General features: G+C 44.3%; 1 protein-coding gene across 1 annotated transcript in view; it reads left to right on the top strand.

Annotated features, from left to right (window-relative positions):
* Nucleotides 1-426: 426 nt before the first annotated feature.
* Nucleotides 427-21,740, top strand: part of CDK14 (cyclin dependent kinase 14) — a 505,344-nt gene continuing 484,030 nt past the window's right edge. The window contains exons 1-2 of the mRNA XM_084618492.1: nucleotides 427-881; nucleotides 19,199-19,230. Coding sequence (XP_084474618.1) covers nucleotides 800-881; nucleotides 19,199-19,230 — 114 coding nt within the window. The 5' untranslated portion in view covers nucleotides 427-799. The remainder of the gene's footprint in view (nucleotides 882-19,198; nucleotides 19,231-21,740) is intronic.

The following is a 21,740-nucleotide window of genomic DNA, read 5'->3' as shown; positions in this document are numbered from 1 at the left end:
CCAGCGGCCTGGACCCACCGATCCCAACCCCCTGGTCCCAGCAGCCCGCAGCCTGTCCCACCAAATCCCCTCCCCCACACCCAGCAGCCCGGTCCCACCAACCCCCCCTCCGGACCCAGCAGCCTGAACCCCAGGCCCCGCATCCATCAGCCTGGTCCCACCAACGCGCCCCCCGGACCCCGTAACAGCCTGAACCTCCCTCCCCCCCCACGCCGCCTTTCCCACCAACCCCCCCGCACCCAGCAGCCTGGTCCCCAGCCCCCCGTATGCAGCCCCGCCCCTGCCGGCCAGCCCTCGCCCCCGAAGGCCACCGCCACCGCGCTCTCCCGGCCGGGCTCCCTCGGCCAATCAGCGAGGCGCGCCGGGCCGGGGCGGGGGCGGGAGCGCGGGCAGGCCGGGGAGGGGAGGGGAGGGCGGCGCAGCGGAGGCTGCTGGAGTTGCCGCCCGGCTCGGAGCTGGCGGGGACGCGGCCGCTGCTGCTGCTGCGCTAACCGGGGCGGGTCCGAGCAGCCGGCGGCACCCGGGCAGGGCTGCCCCCTTCTCCCGCGCGCCTCGGGGCACCCCCGCCGCTCCGAGCTGCCCTCCCCGCCCGCGCCCCGCCCCGCCCCGCCCGGGCTGGCTCCGGAGCCCCGACGGGAGGCGATGAGCCTGCCCTGGGCACCGCGGCGCGCTCCCTCCCCGGCGGTGTGAGCGGCGGCGGCGGGGGAGAAGGGGGTCCCGCGGCGAGGGGAGCCGGGGGGCGGCGGGCGATCGGGCTCCTCCCTCCCCCCGCGCTGGGCCGGCGCCGCCGAGCTGTGCCATGCTGGACGCGCAGTCCGCCGAGAAAAGCAGCAGGATGAAAAAGTTGCGGAGAACTTTGTCGGAGAGTTTCAGCCGAATAGGTGAGTCGGGTCCCCGGCCGCCGCCTCCGCTCTGCCCCCTGCGCCGCCTGCCCCGGCGCCTCGGGGGGCATCCTGGCATCCACGCGTGCTGCCCACGCCCACGGGGAACCGTCCGCTTGGCAGGAGACCTCTGGAGCTGGGGGGGGCGATCACATCCCAGGGAGCTTAGCCTACTTGGGCGCTACAGGACTTGGCCCTTCATCCCTAAAGAGTCAGGGCTGTAAACTCCAGCCCCTCCTTTTGTAATGAAACTAACTAGAGGGATGTAGAGAGGGACAAGGTGGTTGAGCTAATATCTTTAATGGGCTCAACTTCTGTTGGTGGAAGAGACAAGCTTTGGAGCTACACAGAGTTCTTCTGTTGGTCCAATAAAATATATTGCCCACCTTGTTTTTCTAACATCCTGGGACCAACAGGGCTAGAACAACACTGCCTACAAGGAGAGAGAGATCTGACTAATAAGTGAGCAGAGCTGGAAGGGGCTTGTGGGGTCAGTCTAGGCCATTGGCATCACTTGTCTGTTTCCCTACAGTATACTGAGGATGTCTTGTAACATAGGTGACAAAAGGAAGTGGTATGGAACTGGTAGAATTACTTTCTTACGCCTAGAGGATCAGATTTAGTTATGTGTTAGCTTTCTTGTACCTCCTTGTCTCAGCCTACCTCATGCCATCTTTTTCCTCAGGCCTCTATCTCCTAATTTTTCTCTCCCTCTACTTTAATTTTGTTATCTCTGTAAATATATTATTTAGCTCTGCAAAGTAATTTGGGATGGAGTTTGCCTGATAGATGCTAAACTGAAATTGTGCTTTATAAGTAAAGATTCTTTCTGCCCGTCTAACTACTTATCAAGTACCATTGTGCTTTACAAAGCTGCTATGCATTGTGTTTTACAAAACTGAAAAACTCTAGCAGTGTTCTGTAGATAATGTTCCTATAGATAATGAGTGTTCCTATAGATAATGTTTGAAAACTAACAAAGATTTCTCAGTACCTTCTGAAACTCAGATGCTACAGCATGAGCCTGCAATTGAATTGACTGAAAAGAAATAAAATTAAAATTGACTAGTCTGCTTTCAATGCTACACTGAGAGATCTAGACAAAAATAAAAGCACGTCTAGTAGAAAAGTAAATTACTTTTAATGTTTGTCCAACAGGTAAAATGTTTGTTAAAAAATACACCACCAGACAACATCCCCTTAAGGCTGAGGCATGAGGTCGGAAAGCAGATGATGATAGTTAAGCAGTGATGGTTAGGAGACTAAACAAAAGAAGTCTGTCCATCATCTCTTGCTGCTAAATCCTGTCATTCTTTTGCTGATGTAAACCGTGTTGAGATAGCATGTTATACTTTGTATTGCTGACCTTATCATCTCCTGGCATTACTATCTAATTTTCTTTTTGGTATCAGGTTGCTTTGCCTTAAAAATTGTTATTTACTGATCTTCTTGGAATTCTTTGTCATTGTTCTCTGCACTTTAATATTTTTCATTCAAATTGACATTTTATATCTTTGGCATAATACATAAAAACGACACGAGCACGTCGGGACAAAATTAGAAAGGCCAAGACACACAATGAGATTAAACTAGCTTGGGGCATAAATGCCGAAAACATTTTACAAATATATTAGAGGCAAGAAGAAGACCAAGGACGGGTAGGTCCATTAATCAATAAGGAGGAAAAGACAATAACAGAAAATGCAGCAGTGACTAAGGGTTGAATGCCTTTTTTTGTTTTCACCAAAAAGGTTAGCAGTGATTGGACAACTGACATAATGAACATCAGTGTAAATGTAGTAGGATCTGAGGCTACAATAGGGAAAGAACAAATTAAGAATTACTTAAGCAAATTGGATGTCTTTAAGTAAGTAGGGCCTGATTAAAATACATCCTAGAATTCTTAAGGAACTGGCTGAAGAGATCTCTAAACCATTAGCGATTATCTTTGAGAGCTTATGGAGGACAGGAGAGATCCCAGAGGACTGGGAAAGGGTACTATATTTGCCCTTTTATAAAAAGGGGAATAAGGACAACCCAGGGAATTGTAGACCTGTCAGCTTAACTTTGGTATTCAGAAAGACAGGAGTAAATAATCAGTTTGTAAAAACCTAGAAGATAACTAACAGTCAGCATGAATTTGTCAAGAACAAATCATGTCAAACCAACTTAATAGCTTTCTTTGGCAGGATAACAAGCCTTGTGCATGGGGGGAAGCAGTAGATGTGAGATATCTCAACTTTAGTAAGGTTTTTGATACTGTCTCATATGATCTTCTCATAAACTAGGGAAATATAGACTAGACGAACCTATTATAAGGTGGGTGCATAAATGGTTGGAAAACTATACTCTGAGAGTAGTTATCTATAGTTCCCAGTCAAGCTGGAAGGGCATATCAAGTGGGGGTCCCGTAGAGCGGTGGCTCTTAACCTTTCCAGACTACTGTACCTCCTTTCAAGAGTCTGATTTGTCTTGCGTATCCCCAAGTTTCACCTAATTTAAAAACTACTTGCTTACAAAATCAGACATAAAAATACAGAAGTGTCACAGCGCAGTAGTACTGCAAAATTGCTTACTTTCTCATTTTGACCATATAATTATAAAATAAATCAATTGGAATATAAATATTGTACTTACATTTCAGTGTGTATATAGAGCAGTATAAATTAAGTCATTGTCACTATTAAATTTTAGTTTTAACTGACTTTGCTAGCGCTTTTATGTGGCCTGTTGTAAAATTAGACAAATAACTAGATGAGTTGAGAAGACCTCTGAGTATCCCCAGAGGTACATGTACCCCTGTTTGAGAACCATTGCTGTAGGGATCTGTCTGGGTCTGGTTCTATTCAATATCTTCATAAATGATTCATAATGGTATAGAAAATACTCTTAGAAAATTTGCAGATGATACCAAATCGGGAGCGATTGCAAGCGCTTTGGAGGACAGAATTAGAATTCAAAATGATCTTGACAAACTGGAGAAATAGTCTGAAATAAATGGGATGAAATTCAATAAGGACAATGCAAAGTACTAATCAAATGCCCAAATACAAAATGGGAAATGACTGCCGTGGAAGGAGTACTGCAGAAAAGGATCTGGGGGTTAAAATGGATCACAAACTAAATGAGAGTCAACAATGTAATACTGTTGCTAAAAAAGCAAATATCATTCTGGGATGTGTTAGCAGGAGTATTGTAAGCAAGACACGAGAAGTAGTAATTCTGCTCTACTCAGCCCCAATAAGGCTTCAGCTGGAGTACTGTGTCCAGTTCTGGACACCACACTTCAGAAAAGATGTAGACAAATTGGAGAAAGTCCAAAGGAGAGCAACGAAAATGATTAAAGGTCTAGAAAACATGACCTCTGAAGGAAGCTGCGGAAAAAATGGGTTTGTTTCTTCTGGAGAAGAGAAGACTGAGGGGGGACATGATGACAGTCTTCAAGTACGTAAAAGGTTGCTTTTAAGAGGAGGGTGTTAAATTGTTCTCCTTAACCACTGAGGGTAGGACAAGAAGCAATGGGCTTAAATTGCAGCAAGGCAGTTTCAGGTTAGATAGTAGGAAAAGCTTCCTAACTGTAAGGGTAGTTAAGCACTGGAACAAATTACCTCGGGAAGTTGTGGAATCTCTGTTGTTAGAGTTTTTTAAGAACACGTTAGACAAACACCTATCAAGGATGGTCTAGATCAGGGGTGGGCAAACTATGTCCTGGGGACCACATCTGGCCCTTCAGACGTTTTAATCCGGCCCTCGAGTTCCTGCTGGGGAGCAGGGTCCAGGGCTCGTCCTGCTCCATGTGTGCCATGGCTCCACGTGGCTCCCAGAAGCAGCGTCCTGTCCTCTGGATCCTACGCATAGGGGCAGCCGGGGGGCTCTGTACGCTGCCCCAAGCACTGGCTCTGCAGCTCCCATTGGCCAGGAACTGCAGACAGTGGGAGATGCAGAGGTGGCGCCTGTCGACTGGGCAATGTGCAGAGCTGCCTGGCTGCGCCTCTGCACAAGAGCCAGAGAGGGGACATGCCGCTGCTTCCGGGAGCCGCTTGAGGTAAGCGCTACCCGGAGCCTGCACCCCTGAATCCATCCTGCGCCCCTGCCCGAGCCCTGATCCCCCTCCTGCTCTCCAAATCCCTCAGTCCCCGTCCAGAGCACCTTCCTGCACCCCAACCCTAGCCGGATCCCTCACCCCCTGCCCCAGTCCGGAGCCCCCTCCCACATCCTGAACTCCTCATTTCTGACCCCACCCCAGAGTCCTTACCCTCTCACACACCCCAACCCCCAATTTTGTGAGCATTCATGGCCCACTGTACAATACTTAGATGTGGCCGGTAGGCCAAAAAGTTTGCCTGTCCCTGGTCTAGATGAGCGGTTCTCAAACTATGGGGCAGGCCTTCCAAGGGAGGTGTGAGCTCTATGCTTTTTATTTATTTATTTAAGAGTTCTGGCTATCAGCCCTGGGTGGCAGGGACTTATGCAGAAGGGTCATGCGTAACCAGGAGGTGGGGATGAAGAGGCTAGCCAGAGCCTTGCCGCCCAGGGGCTGACAGCTGGAGCCCGACACCCAGGCTCGGGCTCTCCTCTCACCCCGCCCCCTCCCAATCCCTCACCTGGAGGTGGCAGGGCTCTGGCTGTCACCTCCAGGGTGGCAGCAGCAGCTCAGAAGCAAGGGTGACAATGGGGCACTAAGTCTGCTGTGAAAATTGATATTGACAAATATCACTTTTCACATTGCCTCCCTTACTTATGAGCTGCTGCTGGCACATCCCTGCCTTCAGAGCTGGGCGCCCGGCCAGCAGACACTTCTCTATGCTCTGTCTTGAGAGCTGGGTGGTGGTATACGTACTTGGGGGGAGGGAAGGGGTGTAAACAACTACAGTACAAAGAAAGGGGGCCCGATCAAATAAGTTTGAGAATCACTGGTTTAGATAATATTTAGTCTTGCCTCGGTGCAGGGAACTGGACTGGATCACCTATCAAGGTCTCTTCCAGTCCTACATTTCTGTGATTATTTTTGGTGTGGTGTCTAAATCAACTAGTATCTCATTTTCAGTTCACACAAATAGCATAAGAATAGTCGTTGACTGCAGCCAAAAGGGGGAGCAGAGCAGCTTGGGAGGCATGCAAAGGTGTCTTAATTTAAGCTGTCTTTGTTCTCCCATAATTCAGAGCTGCTGAGCACAAGGGTGGGCCCCTGGCTGCTCTAAATTACGCTGTTTGCCAATGGCCCTGAGTGGCAACCTTGGATCACTGGGTGCAGACACACCTAATTCCCCTTGTCATGCCTCTTACCCTGACTGTGGAGATGGGGGTAGGCTCAGGGCCATTATGCTCTTCATTATGCACTGTCTCACCAGAGGATTCCCACACAGTGGTCTGATCCCATTGTGGCTGGCTCTGCTAGTTTTAAAGTTGCTTTGTGCCAGTAGTACAATGTGAAGTGGCCTGAATGTAGGAGAGAATGTGGCATGTAGTGTCCTTGTGATGTGAATCTACTACAGTTACATCAAGAGGATGCTAGACCGTATACTGGTGCCGTAATTTTTGGTGTGTGTATTGCAAATCAACTCCTTACAAACCCTAATATTTAAGAACTGTAGGCTTTTAAATGGAAGAAAGTATCTGAATCCAGACAACACCTTTCCTTTGTCTTCCTGTAACATTCATATTTATAAAGGAGAAAATGATGCCTGGAGGAATAATAAGTTCCAAGTTTGGAGCAAATATTTACATCCGCATCATAAATCCTTGTATCCCCATATGAAAATAGTGTTTGTATAATCACACATGTCCAGAGCTAGAAATATGCTTTTTAAAAAATAAAAAGCATAATTATGTATTTGGTGGATCTGATTGATCAAGTAGATAATAGTTAAAATATATAACCATGGAAGTTTTGCTTTTTAAGAAACCAAGACTAAGTTTTGTTTTTTTTTTAAATGGGTGTCTAAAGTTAGCTTCTTAAATAAAGCCCTGATCCTGCAAAGACGTAAGCACAGGCTTAACTTAATGTATTGTGAGAAGTCCCATTGACTCTAAGTCTTTTGCAAGATCAGGGCCCAACAGGGCTAACTTCCAAAAATTTTATTTCCACTTGAGTCTTCTGAACATTGGGCAGACGTGCTGTGACTTGAGTCCAAGCCCCGTCACTGTATAGTGTGGTGCAGCTCAGGCTGTAGACCTCTGTCAGTCTATTTGGTGAAGTATGGACATCTTAGCACAGCTGTCAGATGCCGGATCCAGCAATTGTAAGCCCAGGTTAACAATACAGTGCAGACAAACCCATTGAGACTGATCCAGAGTTCACTGAATTCAGTAGAAAGACTCCAGTTGAGTTTATTGGGCTTTGGATCAGGCCTTACTGAGGAGCTTAAATGTAGAACCTTTTTTTGAAAAACTTGGTCCAAGTAAATTAAATATACAAAGACCCGAGTCTACTAATAAAATGCTTTGGCAATAGTAATGGCTATTATAAGGACAGTGACTGTTTGTATGTGCATTATCATACATTGATTCTTTGGGTTGGCATCAGCATGTGGGGCAGTTGGCTGAGCTTACTCTAATAATTGGGTCTTCTCTTAAGAACATAAGAATGGCCATACTGGGTCAGACCAAAGGTCCATCAAGCCCAGTATCCTGTCCTCTGACAGTGGCCAATGGCAGGTGTCCCAAAGGGAATCCGATAGCTGCAGCGGCACAGGAGCCAGCAAACAGAGTTGTAAACAGGGGAGTTTGGGTGGGAGTTCTGTTAGAGGAGAAGGTATTTGTAGGTGGTAGTGTTTTGGTTTGGTTTGTGTTTCCCAGATTAACAGGATTTAGGTGGGAAGGCTATGACAGGTACAGAGGCAGCAGTGGGAGTGACCGAAGTAGTGGAAGACACAATGAAGATGACTGGTTGTGGAAGCTGCGGTATGTACATGATCCTGGAGGGGGTACCTGAAAAGAGTTTTGTCTGCATGAAGTGCCACCTGATAGAGCTGATGGAAGAAAAGATCTGAGGATTGGAGATACAGGTGGAAAGTCTGGTTGATTTTAGAAGCGGGTTTGAGCAGATTATGGAGCAAAGACATGAGGCGACTGAAGGGAAAAGCTCAGTCTTGCAGATGGAAGCAGGACCAAAGAACTCTGAGGGGAGGTTGCTGGGTGAAGAAAATAGACAGTGGAAGCATGTGACTAAGAGAACCAGGCAGAGGAAAAGATGGGCTAGTGAAGGAGAAATAGAGCTCAAGAAGAGGTTTACAGAGTTGGAAAGTGAAGAAGGGGCTCAGCAGGTGGTCATTGAAGGTGGAAGGGCAAGGAAGAACAGAAGAGCGGCTTGTCATATAGGAAAAGGGGAAGAGTCAATGGAGACTACACCAAATATGAGCCACAGGAGGGTTGAAGAGGATTACAAGGGAGAATAGGAATGGAAAGAACTTGCAGCCAGAGGGAACAGGGGATAGACCGGAGAATCGCACCATCACCAGGAAAAGGCAGTTCAGTGTGATCGGGGACTTCTCACTGAGAAGAATAGACAGGCCTGTAACCAGAGCTGATCCAGAGAACAGAAGGCTGTGCTGTCTACCAGGTGCTAAGATATGGGATGTGGACCTGAGGTTGAAGAGGATCCTAAAGGGAGCGGGAAAGAATCCACTGATCGTCCTTCATGTGGGAACAAATGATACCGGTAGATTTTCGCTGGAACATATCAAGGGAGACTATGCCAGGCTGGGGAAGACACTTAAGGAAGTCGAGGCTCAGGTGATCTTTAGTGGGATTCTGCCCATTCCTAGAGAAGGGCAACAAAGGTGTGACAAGAATTTGACGATCAACAGATGGCTCAGGCAGTGGTGCTATAAGGAGGGCTTTGGGATGTATGGCCACTGGGAGGCATTCATGGACAGAGGACAGTTCTCTCGGGATGGGCTTCATCTGAGTAGGGAAGGAAATAGACTTCTAGGATGGAGGCTGGCACAACTGATTAAGAGAGCTTTAAACGAGGAATTTTGGGGAGATGGTTGGGAGATGTCCAGGTAAACTCCATGCCGGATTTTAGCATTGAGAGGGAAGAAAACGAAGTAAGAAAGGATACAGCTGTGGGTAGGAGAATGGACATAAGGAGGAAGGGCAGTGTGGATACCAGTCTAATAGGTCATGCTGGCTGTAGAATGTCCATGCCTAATCGGGTAAAGAATGTGAGCGAAGCGAAGCGAAACAGCAAAAATTAAGATGTTTGTACATCGCTGCGAGGAGCCTAGGTAACAAAATGGAGGAACTAGAATTACTGGTGCAGGAAATGAAACCAGATATTATAGGGTTAACAGAAACATGGTGGAATAGTAGTCATGATTTGAGTACAGGTATTGAAGGGTGTGTGCTGTTTAGGAAAGACAGAAATAAAGGTAAAGGTGGTGGAGTAGCATTGTATATCAATGATGAGGTAGAATGTAAAGAAATAAGAAGCGATGGAATGGATAAGACAGAGTCTGTCTGGGCAAAAATCACATTGGGGAAGAAAACTACTAGATCCCCCCCGTGATAGTGCTTGGGGTGTGCTATGGACTGCCAGGATCTAATTTGGATATGGATAGAGCCCTCTTCAATGTCTTTAATGAAGTAAATACTAATGGAAACTGCGTGATCATGGGAGACTTTAACTTCCCAGATACAGACTGGTGGACAAGTGCTAGTAATAATAATAGGGCTCAGATTTTCCTAGATGCAATAGCTGATGGATTCCTTCAGTAGTTGCTGAATCGACAAGAGGGGATGCCATTTTAGATTTGGTTTTGGTGAGTAGTGAGGACCTCACAGAAGAAATGGTTGTAGGGGACAACCTTGGTTCAAGTGATCATGAGCTAATTCAGTTCAAACTGAACGGAAGGATAAACAAAAATAAATCTGCGACAAGGGTTTTTGATTTCAAAAGGGCTGACATTTAAAAATTAAGGAAATTAGTTAGGGAAGTGGATTGGACTGAAGAACTTATGGACCTAAAGGCGGAGGAGGTCTGGGATTACTTCAAGTCAAAGCTGCAGAAGCTATCGGAAGCCTGCATCCCAAGTAAGGGGAAAAAATTCATAGGCAGAAGTTGTAGACCAAGCTGGATGAGCAAGCATCTCAGAGGGGTGATTAAGAAAAAGCAGAAAGCATACAGGGAGTGGAAGATGGGAGGGATCAGGAAGGAAAGCTACCTTATTGAGGTCAGAACATGTAGGGATAAAGTGAGAGAGGCTAAAAGTCATGTAGAGTTGGACCTTGCAAAGGGAATTAAAACCAATAGTAAAAGGTTCTATAGCCATATAAATAAGAAGAAAACAAAGAAAGAAGTGGGACTGCTAAACACTGAGGATGGAGTGGAGGTTAAGGATCATCTCGGCATGACCCAATATCTAAACAAATAGTTTGCCTCATTCTTTAATGAGGATCTTGGGGATAATGGTAGCATGACAAACGGGAATGAGGATATGGAGGTAGATATTCCCATATCTGAGGTAGAAGCGAAACTCGAACAGCTTAATGGGACTAAATCGGGGGGGGGGGAGATAATCTTCATCCAATAATATTAAAGCAATTGGCACATGAAATTGCCAGCCCATTAGCAAGAATTTTTAATGAATCTGTAAACTCGGGGATTGTACCGTATGACTGGAGAATTGCTAACATAGATCCCGTTTTTAAGAAAGGAAAAAAAAGTGATCCGGGTAACTACAGGCCTGTTAGTTTGACATCTATAGTATGAAAGGTCTTAGAAAAAATTTTGAAGGAGAAAGTAGTTAAGGACATTGAGGTCAATGGAAAATGGGACAAAATACAACATGGTTTTACAAAAGGTAGCTCGTGCCAAACCAACCTGATCTCCTTCTTTGAGAAAGTAACAGATATTTTTTAGACAAAGGAAATGCAGTGGATCTAATTTACCTAGATTTCAGTAAGGTGTTTGATACGGTGCCACATGGGGAATTATTAGTTAAATTGGAAAAGATGGGGATCAATATGAAAATTGAAAGGTGGATAAGGAATTGGTTAAAGGGGAGACTACAGGGGGTCATACTGAAAGGTGAGCTGTTAGGCTGGAGGGAGGTTACTAGTGGAATTCCTCAGGGATCAGTTTTGGGACCAATCTTATTTAATCTTTTTATTACTGACCTCGGCACAAAAAGTGGGAGTGTGCTAATAAAGTTTGCGGATGATACAAAGCTGAGAGGTATTGCCAATTTAGAGAAGGACTGGGATATCATACAGGAGGATCTGGATGACCTTGTAAACTGGAGTAACAGTAATAGGATGAAATTTAACAGTGAGAAGTGTAAGGTCATGCATTTAGGGATTAATAACAAGAATTTTAGTTACAAACTGGGGACGTATCAATTAGAAGTAACGGAGGAGGAGAAGGACCTTGGAGTATTGGTTGACCACAGGATGACTATCAGCTGCCAATGTGATGTGGCCGTGGAAAAAGCTAATGCGGTCTTGGGATGCATCAGGCGAGGTATTTCCGGTAGAGATAAGGAGGTGTTGGTACTGTTATACAAGGCACTGGTGAGATTTCATCTGGAACATTGTGTGCAGTTCTGGTCTCCCATGTTTAAGAAGGATGAATTCAAACTGGAACAGGTACAGAGAAGGGGTACTGGGTTGACCTGAAGAATGGAAAACTTGCCTTATGAAAGGAGACTCAAGGAGCTTGGCTTGTTTAGCCTAACCAAAAGAAGGCTGAGAGGAGATATGATTGCTCTCTATAAATATATCAGAGGGATAAACACCAGAGAGGGGGAGGAATTATTTAAGCTCAGTACCAATGTGGACACAAGAACAAATGGATATAAACTGGTCATTGGGAAGTTTAGACTTGAAATTAGACGAAGGTTTCTAACCATCAGAGGCTTGAAGTTTTGGAATAGCCTTCCAAGGGAAGCAGTGGGGGCAAAAGATCTATCTGGCTTCAAGATTAAACTCGATAAATTTATGGAGGAGAAGGTAAGATGGGATAACATGATTTTGGTAATTAATTGATCTTTAACTATTCATGGTAAATAGGCCCAATGGCCTGTGATGGAATGTTAGATGAGGTGGGATCTGAGTTACTACAGAGAATTCTTTCCTGGGTATCTGGCTGGTGAATCTTGCTCACATGCTCAGGGTTCAGCTGATCACCATATTTGGTGTCAGGAAGGAATTTTCCTCTGGGGCAGATTGGAAGAGGCCCTGGGGGTTTTTTGCCTTCGTCTGCAGCATGGGGCACGGGTAACTTGCTGGAGGATTCTCTGCACTTTGAAGTCTTTAAACCATGATTTGAGGAGTTCAGTAGCTCAGACATAGGTGAGAGGTTTATTGCAGGATGGGTGGGTGAGATTCAGTGGCTTGCATTGTGCAGGAGGTCAGACTAGATGATCATAATGGTCCCTTCTGACCTTAATATCTATGAATGAACAGACAGGTAATCATCAAGTGATCCATGCCCTGTCACCCAATCCCAGCCTCTGGCAAACAGAAGCTAGGGACACTATTCCCCGCTAATAGCCATTGATGGACCTATATAGCTCCCTTTTGAACCCCATTATAGTATTGGCCTTCACAAGAACCTTTGGCAAGGAGTTCCAGAGGTTGACAGTGCGTTGCATGAAAAAATACTTCCTGGTGTTTGTTTTAAACCTGCTACCTATTAATTTAATTTGGTGGCCCCTTGTTCTTGTATTATGAGAAGGAGTAAATAACACTTCCTTATTTACTTTCTCTATACCACTCATGATTTTATAGACCTCTATCATATCCCCCCTTAGTCGCGTCTTTTCCAAGCTGAAAAGTCCCATTCTTATTCATCTCTCCTCATATGGAAGCTGTTCCACACCCCTAATCATTTTTGTTGCCCTTTTCTGAACCTTTTCCAATTCCAATATTTCTTTTTTGAGGTGAGGCGACCACATCTGCATGCAGTATTCAAGGTGTGGGCGTACCATGGATTTATATAGAGGCAATGTGATATTTTCTGTCCTATTATCTATCCCTTTCTTGATGATTCCCAACTTTCTATTCGCTTTTTTGACTGCTGCTGCACCGTTACAAGTCTTCATGTAATGGTGACTTGAACTGCCATACATTTTTATCTTGAATTACATCTGTTTTGGAGTTTACACCTACTGCTGTTCCATGTTTTTGAGTATATGATGTATTGCAACTTTATCTCTCCATTTCTCTTTCAGTAATAAATAAAAGGACCTTTTGGTTCCCTTGGGCTCTTTGACTTGGTTTTTGATGCAAAAGTTATGTTCTGATTACAGTAGTGCAGTGTGCTCCACAGGGTAGAAGTGCACTTAAGTAATTTTTTTGTTAAAATAATCCTTACTCGTGAAATTGTTCCACATACACCTGGTCTGATATTTTGGCCTTCTTGCTAATCCATACCATTTATAGGAAAAACATTCTATTATACCAGCATGGGGTTTGGACCTACTCACTCCTGTACGACCCATAGCCATACACAAAAAAACCCGCTCTATATTTAAATAACGTACCAGGAAATTCAAAGTTTAAGACTGACATTCTTAACTCATACATTGAGGCTCGCGAGAGGAAAGCAAAACAGCTCTAGAAGGAGCCTTAACAGTTAGTTTAATGGCTTTTGTTGTTTATGGCCTTACACCTTTTTCTGGCAATTTCCTGATGAGATCAAATTGTTAATACCATATTCATGTTGGTCTAATCTGGGTTCTTTTTCATTCTGGAACCTTCAGCTCCCCGAACATAGGCTGAATTCCTGGTATGGCATGTGTATTCTAAAGAACACTTTTGATAGGTGAAAAGAACAGTCTTCCCTTTCTTGTTTTTCATGGTAGCTTCTTCATGGGCTCTCGATGGTATTTTTGGATAATAGGGTTAAATATATAGTAACACAGTGAGTGTAACTGTGGGAAAAATTATAAAATGTTTAAACTGTGTTTGAACTCAAGAGTTACACATACCATAACCCCCTAAAGCAGTGAAAGCATAATGTATAGTTATTCTTAGGAAATCAGTATAATACTGAAAGTTTTTTTTTCTGTAATAGATATTAGTGGTATAGGGCTAACTACTCTCCAGAAATTAGTCACCAAACATAATAGTTTTCATACTGTAAAGCCCTAATTCACAGTTATCAGAGAGAGTTTGTCATATCAAACAGCCCTGGTTGATAAGAACTGTGTATATAAATCTGAGGTCCTCATTCACTGATTTTTCATGTTAGTATGCGTAACTGTTAACACTGTTAGCAGAGCCCCTTGAATCTCGGGGGGCAGGAGGGGATGTCTTCAAGATCTCTTCAGTTTTTCGATTGTATGGTTGTAGATGTAGTACTATGACTTTGTGGTGATTTGCAGTGTGCAAAATATGTTAAACAGTGATCAGTTGTTGCCAGAAGAAAAATGTAAGTATATTAATGCAAATGATTTCATTTTTAGTGGTGATAGTAGTTACCTAGGGATCCTGATCCTTGGGTGTTTCAGAGCTCTACTTGGTGCACCTGGTGAGGGGTGGAGCCTTAAAAACCATCTTTGTGCTCCCCTGATCCTCAGGACACATCCAGGGACAGCTTCAGACCCTGCACAGATCAGAGCAGTTTCAGGAGCCATTATGTGCATTGGGATCATTGCAACAGAGGGCACTTCAGCCACTGCCTCTGGGGGTTAACGGGGTGGCATAGATCTGGCTATGCTGGCTTTTCCCACCCTCTGTAGCTGTGGTCTGGCCCATACTGTCTAGCGTACCCGCTCTTGAGTAACTATTTCATTGTTGTGAAAAATGTCTAATGCCAAATTGCCCTTCCCTCAACTTTCATCCTACAGGAACGGTCATTTGTAGTCTACTGACGGTCAGTGTAGATCTGTGGTGTACTGAAAGAAACGCGTACTGTTTCTGGGCTGAACTCAGTATTCTTAAATCAGCTGCACAACTAATAGTTGTTCAGTGCAAAAGTTCAGAATTCGCTGCCTGCTCAGTCTGAAATATCAGAAAGCTTCTACCAGTAGAAAGGACATCTTGGTTGTAAAATTTATTACAAATACACTTACCAAAAGATTGTAATATTCTTCATGATATTCTAAGAAATGTAAATAGCTAAGTAATGCTTAGTTTCTTTAAAGATATAGATTTCTATTGACCGTTTTGTAGCTGTCTCTGGCTTGGCAAACTAATTTGACCCTCTATGAACAAAGTCGTATTTCCTTGGTTTGATAAGGAAAAATATGGAATCCACTTAAATTAATAGACTATATAGTATGCTGATCAGTTGTTTAAAAGAATCAAGTCAAATCCTTGTGTCGTTAGTATTTTAACATCATATGAGGATTGATGATTAAATATGTATCAAAATGAAATAACTATAAGATGCATAAATTATTAATTAAAGGCAGTGCTTAAAGTAGGGGGGGGGTGGATCGCAAGGCATTGAGCCAGTTTGCATAAGAGGGCATGCTCTAGTCTAAAGCACTCTTACCAAAGCTGCTATTCCCAGATTATGATAGACCCCCTTGCCACACGTTTTTCAGGCTACTTTAAGCATTGATTAAAGGCATATTTTGAAGAAATTTATGATCAAGTTCTTTTAGAACAAATAACTTAAGACATCTGCTAATGCTAGTGTATATAGTTTAGCACCAAAAATGTATTTTAAGGGGCTTGTTCAATCGATGCTATTTTATTTGTTTTTTTATGCTCCTATTCTGATTTCCAGCTGGAAAAAAATGAAAGAAAACATTGTATGTTTTCCGTGCACTAAAATAAAAATGTCGGTGTTGTAGTTCTGAGCATTTAGTGTATCTGCTTAATGGGAATTTAATAATCAATATAAAGCTTATGACTTCAGCTGATAAGAATTCACATAGTTTACAAATTCACTTTTAGGTATGTGAGCTATTAACATTTTTATTTTCAGAGCCATTTTATTGTAAAAGTTATCATTATGATGAGGCAATAACGTATCATTTGTATGTAACATATATGGTTGTGGTATAAAATCTGCATTTTAGTGATCCACCTTTGGAGTGGCCATTTTATAATAGGGTTGCCACCTTTCTAAGCGCAGAAACCTAAACACCCTTGGCCCGCTGCTTCCCCGAGGCCGCTCACTTCATCTAACAGGCCGCTGCCCTGCCCCTTCTCCAAGGCCCCACTCCCGCTCACTTCATCTCCCCGCCCCCATCGCTTGCTCTCCCCCACCCTCCCTCTCATTAGGCTGGGGCAGGGGGTTGGGATGTGGGAGGGGGTGAGGGTTCCAGCTGTGGGTGCGGGCTCTGGTGTGGGGCTAGAAATGAGGGGTTGAGGGTGTTGGAGAGGGCTCTGGGCTGGGGTAGGGGGTTGGGTGTGCAGGGGGTTCAAGGTAGGGGCTCCAGCTGGGCGGCGCTTACTTCAGGCAGCTCTTGGAAGCAGCTGTGTCCTGTTCCTTTGCAGAGGGGCCAGGGTGCTCTGCCCGCAGGCGCCGCCCCCGCAGCTCCCATTGGCCACGGTTCCTGGCCAATGGGAGCTATGGATCTGGCACTTGGGGCAGGGGCAGCGTGCGGAGCCCCTGTGGCTGCACCTGCACCTAGAAGCTGGACGTGCTCGCCACTTCCGGGAGCTGTGCAGAGCCAGGGTAGGCAAGGAGTCTGCCTTAGCACCGCTCTGTTGCCAACTGGCCTTTTAGCAGCGCAGTCAGCGGTGCTGACTGAAGCTGCTAGGATCCCTTTTCGACCAGGTGTTCCAGTAGAAAACTAGATGCCTGGCAACCCTAGGTCAGATAGCTATTTGTTAATTAAAATTTCATTCTCAAACTGAGAATTGTCAAGGGTTTTAGTTTTACTGGCTAAGAAAATCCTCATATTTTGATTTCTCTATATCACAATTCTTAAATATCCATTTCAGTCAAAGTTAAAATACAATTAAAGGTAAAGACAAGCTAGAAAAATATCCAGAATACAGCATAACTAGGGTTGCCAGGTGTCTGGTTTTCAACTGGAACACCTGGTTGAAAAGGGCTTCAGTCAGCACTGCTGACCGGGCTGTTAAAAGTCTGGTTGGCAGTGCAGCGGGGCTAAGGCAGGCTCCCTTCCTAGCTCCGTGCGGTTCCTCGGAAGCAGCAATATGTCCCTTGCCTCCTAGGTGGAGGCGCAGCCAGTGGGCTCCGTGTTCTGCCCCCGCCCCAAGCGCTGGCTCTGCAGTTCCCAGCCAGTTGCAGTTCCCAGCCAATGGGAGCTGTGTGGGCAGCATGCACCGGGCAGAGCTGCCTGGCCATGCGTCTGCCTTGGACCCTAGGGACATGTTGCCCCTTCTGGGGAGCTGCCTGAGGTAAGCACTGCCTGGAGCCTGCACCCTCACGCCCTCTCTCTCCCCAACCCACACACCAGAGCCCCCTTCTGCAAACTCCTTCCCAGAGCCTGCACCCCAACCCCGTGTCCCAGCCCTGACCCCCCTCCCACACCCAATCTCCCTTCCAAAGCCCCCATCCTCTCCTGTGCCCCAACCCCCTGTCGCAGCCTGGAGCCCCCTACTACACCCCAAACTCCTCATCCTCTGCCCCACCACAGACCCCACACCCCAACCTCCTCCCCCAACCCAGAGCCTCTTCACACACCCTGAATTCCTAATTTCTGGCCCTATCCCAACGTTATTCGTATTGCTTGCCACCCCATGATTCAATTATGAGACTTGTAACATTTGGTGTTTTTGTTGAAGTCCTAGCATCTGTGATTACATGAGAATTCCGATTCATTTTGTCAAGTTTTTCTCCACTGATTTTTTTTCAGAATATGACTAAAGTGCCCCCTACAGGCTCAAAACCCAAAATCAAATTAAAAGAATGGAAAATGTGTATATATTCTCCTAATCTCATGACTTTTTGGGGCCTGGTTCATGCTATTTGAACACCTGGGGTTGGCACTGCTGCAGTGTATAAACTTTTTGTCTTCAGTCCTTATTTCATTGCAATAAAAATTACATTTGATACACAAAGTACAGTGTACTCCCCAAACTACTTGGCAAAACACCAATACTGTTACTTAGTATAAAAACTAGATAAGTCGTTTTCAGGCTGTAAGTAAGACATGTTCTCTGCCCCAATGAGCTTGCAATGTAAAGGCAAACAAAAGACAAGACCTCTGGGCCTTGTTTGCATTTGGAAAAATGGGCCCGGTAATTCACCACCTGTGGTAGGAATGATAGAAACTGTGGCACAGGCAAAACAGTAGCGGTGTTTTGTCTGACAATATAGTAGTAAAATGCCTGAGCCCTATCCACCATTGCTACCTCTAATAGATTTATGGGTCACATTTTCACCAGTGTAGACAAGACCCAAGAGGAGATGATTTGAGGGAATGATTTTATGGAGGAAACTGAGCACTAAGTGGAAGAGGAGAGGAGGATTGTTCTAGATGTTGGGGCAGCATAACCTCTACAATTCTCACCATTCAGCTGCTAACTGTAAACATATAAACCCGTGTAAAAATACTCCAATCCCGCAGTACTATGACTTGGTTCATTTTAACTGTTCAAGGTAGTCACCAAAGAGCAAACTCATGGAGGTAGTGGTTTTTAATTCATTTCAGAACGCAGTTTCTGGATGATGTGACCACAATATGTGCATAAATTAAATAGATCCATTAGCCTGCAGGCTGATACAATTCCAGTAGCGAATTGAAGAAATTAACTTAATTTACATTTCAGTGCAGGTATCTAGTAGGCTCAATGAAATGCTTCAAATGGATTAGCCTCTGTCAGAGCTGCAAAACTGCTCACACCATTTTTTTCCGCCTTGGCTCGCTGCTTCACATGCCAAGTCTCTCTCCTATGTTGACTTCACCTTTGGCTGATAGTGTATTTGCATGCAATAAACATTATCATAGTATGTGAGATCTGTGCTGTCATCTTAATGTAAACCATAGAAGAGTATAATGAATGCTGGTCACAATGCATGCTCTGTTGTATTGGAAATGTTGAGTTCTATATGAACTGAATCTGTTATGGTGTATGTGATAGGTCTGCTTTACACATGGCTTTCTGCAGTTCAGTCACTCTCCTTGAAGTGTTTTCATGCTCAATAGGAATTAAAGTAAAAATTTGTAGACTCCTATTTTCCTTTAACCTGAGACGACAGCCTGATTTACATATTTATGAAAAATATTTCTCAGATACATGCTGTGCAGTTCTACATTCAATTTACAGTTTCATATTTTGATTATAAAATTGTTATTCAGGCCAGTCTGTTCTTTCCTGTTACTACAGAAAAAAGTTACTCTATTTTTCTCTTTTTATTCCCGGAGTTAATTATTTTATATTCATTGAAATGCGTGACATAATTTCTTTTTCTTTTTCTTTCTTTTTTTTTTATTTTAAAGCCTTGAAGAAAGAAGATAGCAGCCTTGATGAGGTAAGTTAAATATCTTTGTACCTTACTTAATCCAGATATGTTTAATTGCTACAGATTTCTTGCTAATGTTAAAAGTAACATTTGCTTTATCATATTAGTGTGCGTATGTGTACATGCATATAATCTGAGTATCTTTTCACCTCCCTAATGACTATCAGATGAGTGTTTTTACGGAAGACCTTGAGCTGAATGCTCGTTTCTATAAACATATTTTATGCGAAGTATTACATTGTTACATAGTGAGAAAATGCTTTACAGAACTGAGCCATTAGTCGTTTTTATAATAAACACTATATACATATTTATATAAAAGATATAAACTGAATATCTTTTGAGGGAACACGTCATACAGGACATTGCTGTTGTTGGGTCCTTGGTGTTGGTTGAATAAGTAGTATGCTCTGGTTAGACCTGAAGCTATGATTAATCCTCCTTTAGGAAGTTATTCACCAATCAGTTTCTATACAAGTGGTGGCACCAACACAGTGGAGCCAAAGTTAAATTGTGTGGGGCACAAAACATACAATATGATTTAAGACTCTCTTAATTTGCAAGACAAGTGCAGACACTTGGTGATTCGTGATGCTTGTTTCTGGTGGAAATGGGGTTCAGAGTATGTTATCCTGGACCACAAGATTTATTAGTGTGAGAAATTGCCGGTAATGTAATCAATCACAAGTCATTACTTTACATTTCCTTCTAACCACATAGATGGAAATGAATAGCAGCATCTCTTCCTTTCCATGAAATAATCTTACAGTTTCTGGCTATTTGTATTTTCTTCTGTATTATATTCAGAGCGTAAGGACTTGGATAATAATTACCTTGCTACGGCATAGGCAGCGGTTATGTTTTTGGTTTGAACGGAAGGTACCTCACTGTTTAATGGCCTGATCCTGAAATAAATGAGTGAGGAAGCACTTGGTGCTTTTCACTTCATTGGTTCAGACTTTAGGGCCAAACATAAGTGCTGGAAGTAGGAGTGCGGGAGGTAGGGTGTGGGGTGGATATGCTGCCACACCTGCCTGGAAGTGGTTTCCGTCATATACAGGGTTTACAGTTTGGTTCAATGGATCTCAGCACTGTACAAATTGTTCTAGCACCCCTGGGGCCAGATTTGTTTTGTCCTGTTCGCTCAGGCTTTGTACCCATGAATAAGTGTTGTAAATGGCTCTGGAGTAGAGGCAGTGTAGGCAGGTCAAGCTTTGTTAGAACACTAAAGGAATCCCTAGCTCAGAGCCATGGCTAAGATATGATAGTCTTTAGAACATGGTTCTGGCACAGGTGGGCCCCATCCACAACAGCTGTCCACATAGTGTTAGAACGTGGATCACCTGTAAGCGAATTGCTGCTGTTTGCTGGTAAGTATGGTGGCTCAGGCTGTATCTACACTACGTGCTAGGGGTGTGATTCCCAGCCTGTGTAGACATACTCTCACTAGCTTTCATTTGACCTAGCAAAGCTAAAAATAGTAGCGTGGGCAGCAGTGAATGTGCTAACTGCCCTGTGCACAAACCTACCTGAACCCCTGGGTGCTCCTGGGGCTGCTAGCACATGTCACTGCTGCCCATGCTACTGCCTCTCCAGTCCAGTTCTTAGTGTGCTAGCTCAGATGAGAGCAAGCGCAAGAATGTCTGTGCAAGTTGAGAATCCCCTCCCTAGCTTGTAGTATGGATGTAGCCTGAGTCCTTCGGTTTTATTAGAAATCTGGCACGTTTTGCTGCTTTGCTTCTGGTGTCTGTAGGAGGCTGAATTGTTTGTAATAAAATTGACAGGATGTTCTTGTTGTTTTTAAATGCAATCCACGTAACCAAGAAGAAAATGCTTTATCAATAACTTGCCTTAAACTAGAACTTGATTTTGGAAGGAACAAAATCCACCTGTTAAGTATGAAGCACTTTCAAATCTTAAAGGAAAGCAAATTGCACATACCACCTGTGGAGGAGGCCTCATATACAGCTCAACAGTGTTTCTTATGTGTCTGGGTTTCCATTTGTACAAATGAGACTGTTTCTGCACATGCTCTGGTTGAATTCAGTGTGTACATGGCAGGAGTAATATTTTTTTTTAAGTAAGTCTTTAAGGGAGTCTGGCTGATCAGTATATGGATTGCTGCAGTGTTAGCGAGAGAAGGCTCATAGAGAGGAAAATAAATGAGAATCTTTTCTTTTGTCCCCAGTATGCATACAAAAGGGGTAGGTGTGACATTGTCAATATCTGTCCCCTCCTTATTTTTGGGTGACATTTTGCAGAAGAAAAGTGTGTGTATGTAGGTAATCATAGGATTGGAAGGTACCTCCAGAGGTCACCTAGTTCAGTCCCCTGCACTCATGGCAGGACTGTGTGTTATCTAGACCATCCCTGACTGGTGTTTATCTAACCTGCTTTTAAAAATCCCCAATGATGGAGATTCCACAACCTCCCTAGGCAATTTATTCCAGTGCTTAACCACCCTGACAGGAAGTTTTGCCTAATGTCCAACCTAAACCGCCCATGCTGCAATTTAAGCC

Source organism: Lepidochelys olivacea (genome assembly GCF_965140295.1).
Source record: "Lepidochelys olivacea isolate rLepOli2 genome assembly, chromosome: 2".
NCBI classification, from domain to species: domain Eukaryota; kingdom Metazoa; phylum Chordata; order Testudines; family Cheloniidae; genus Lepidochelys; species Lepidochelys olivacea.
This window is presented reverse-complemented; position numbering and strand designations above follow the sequence as displayed.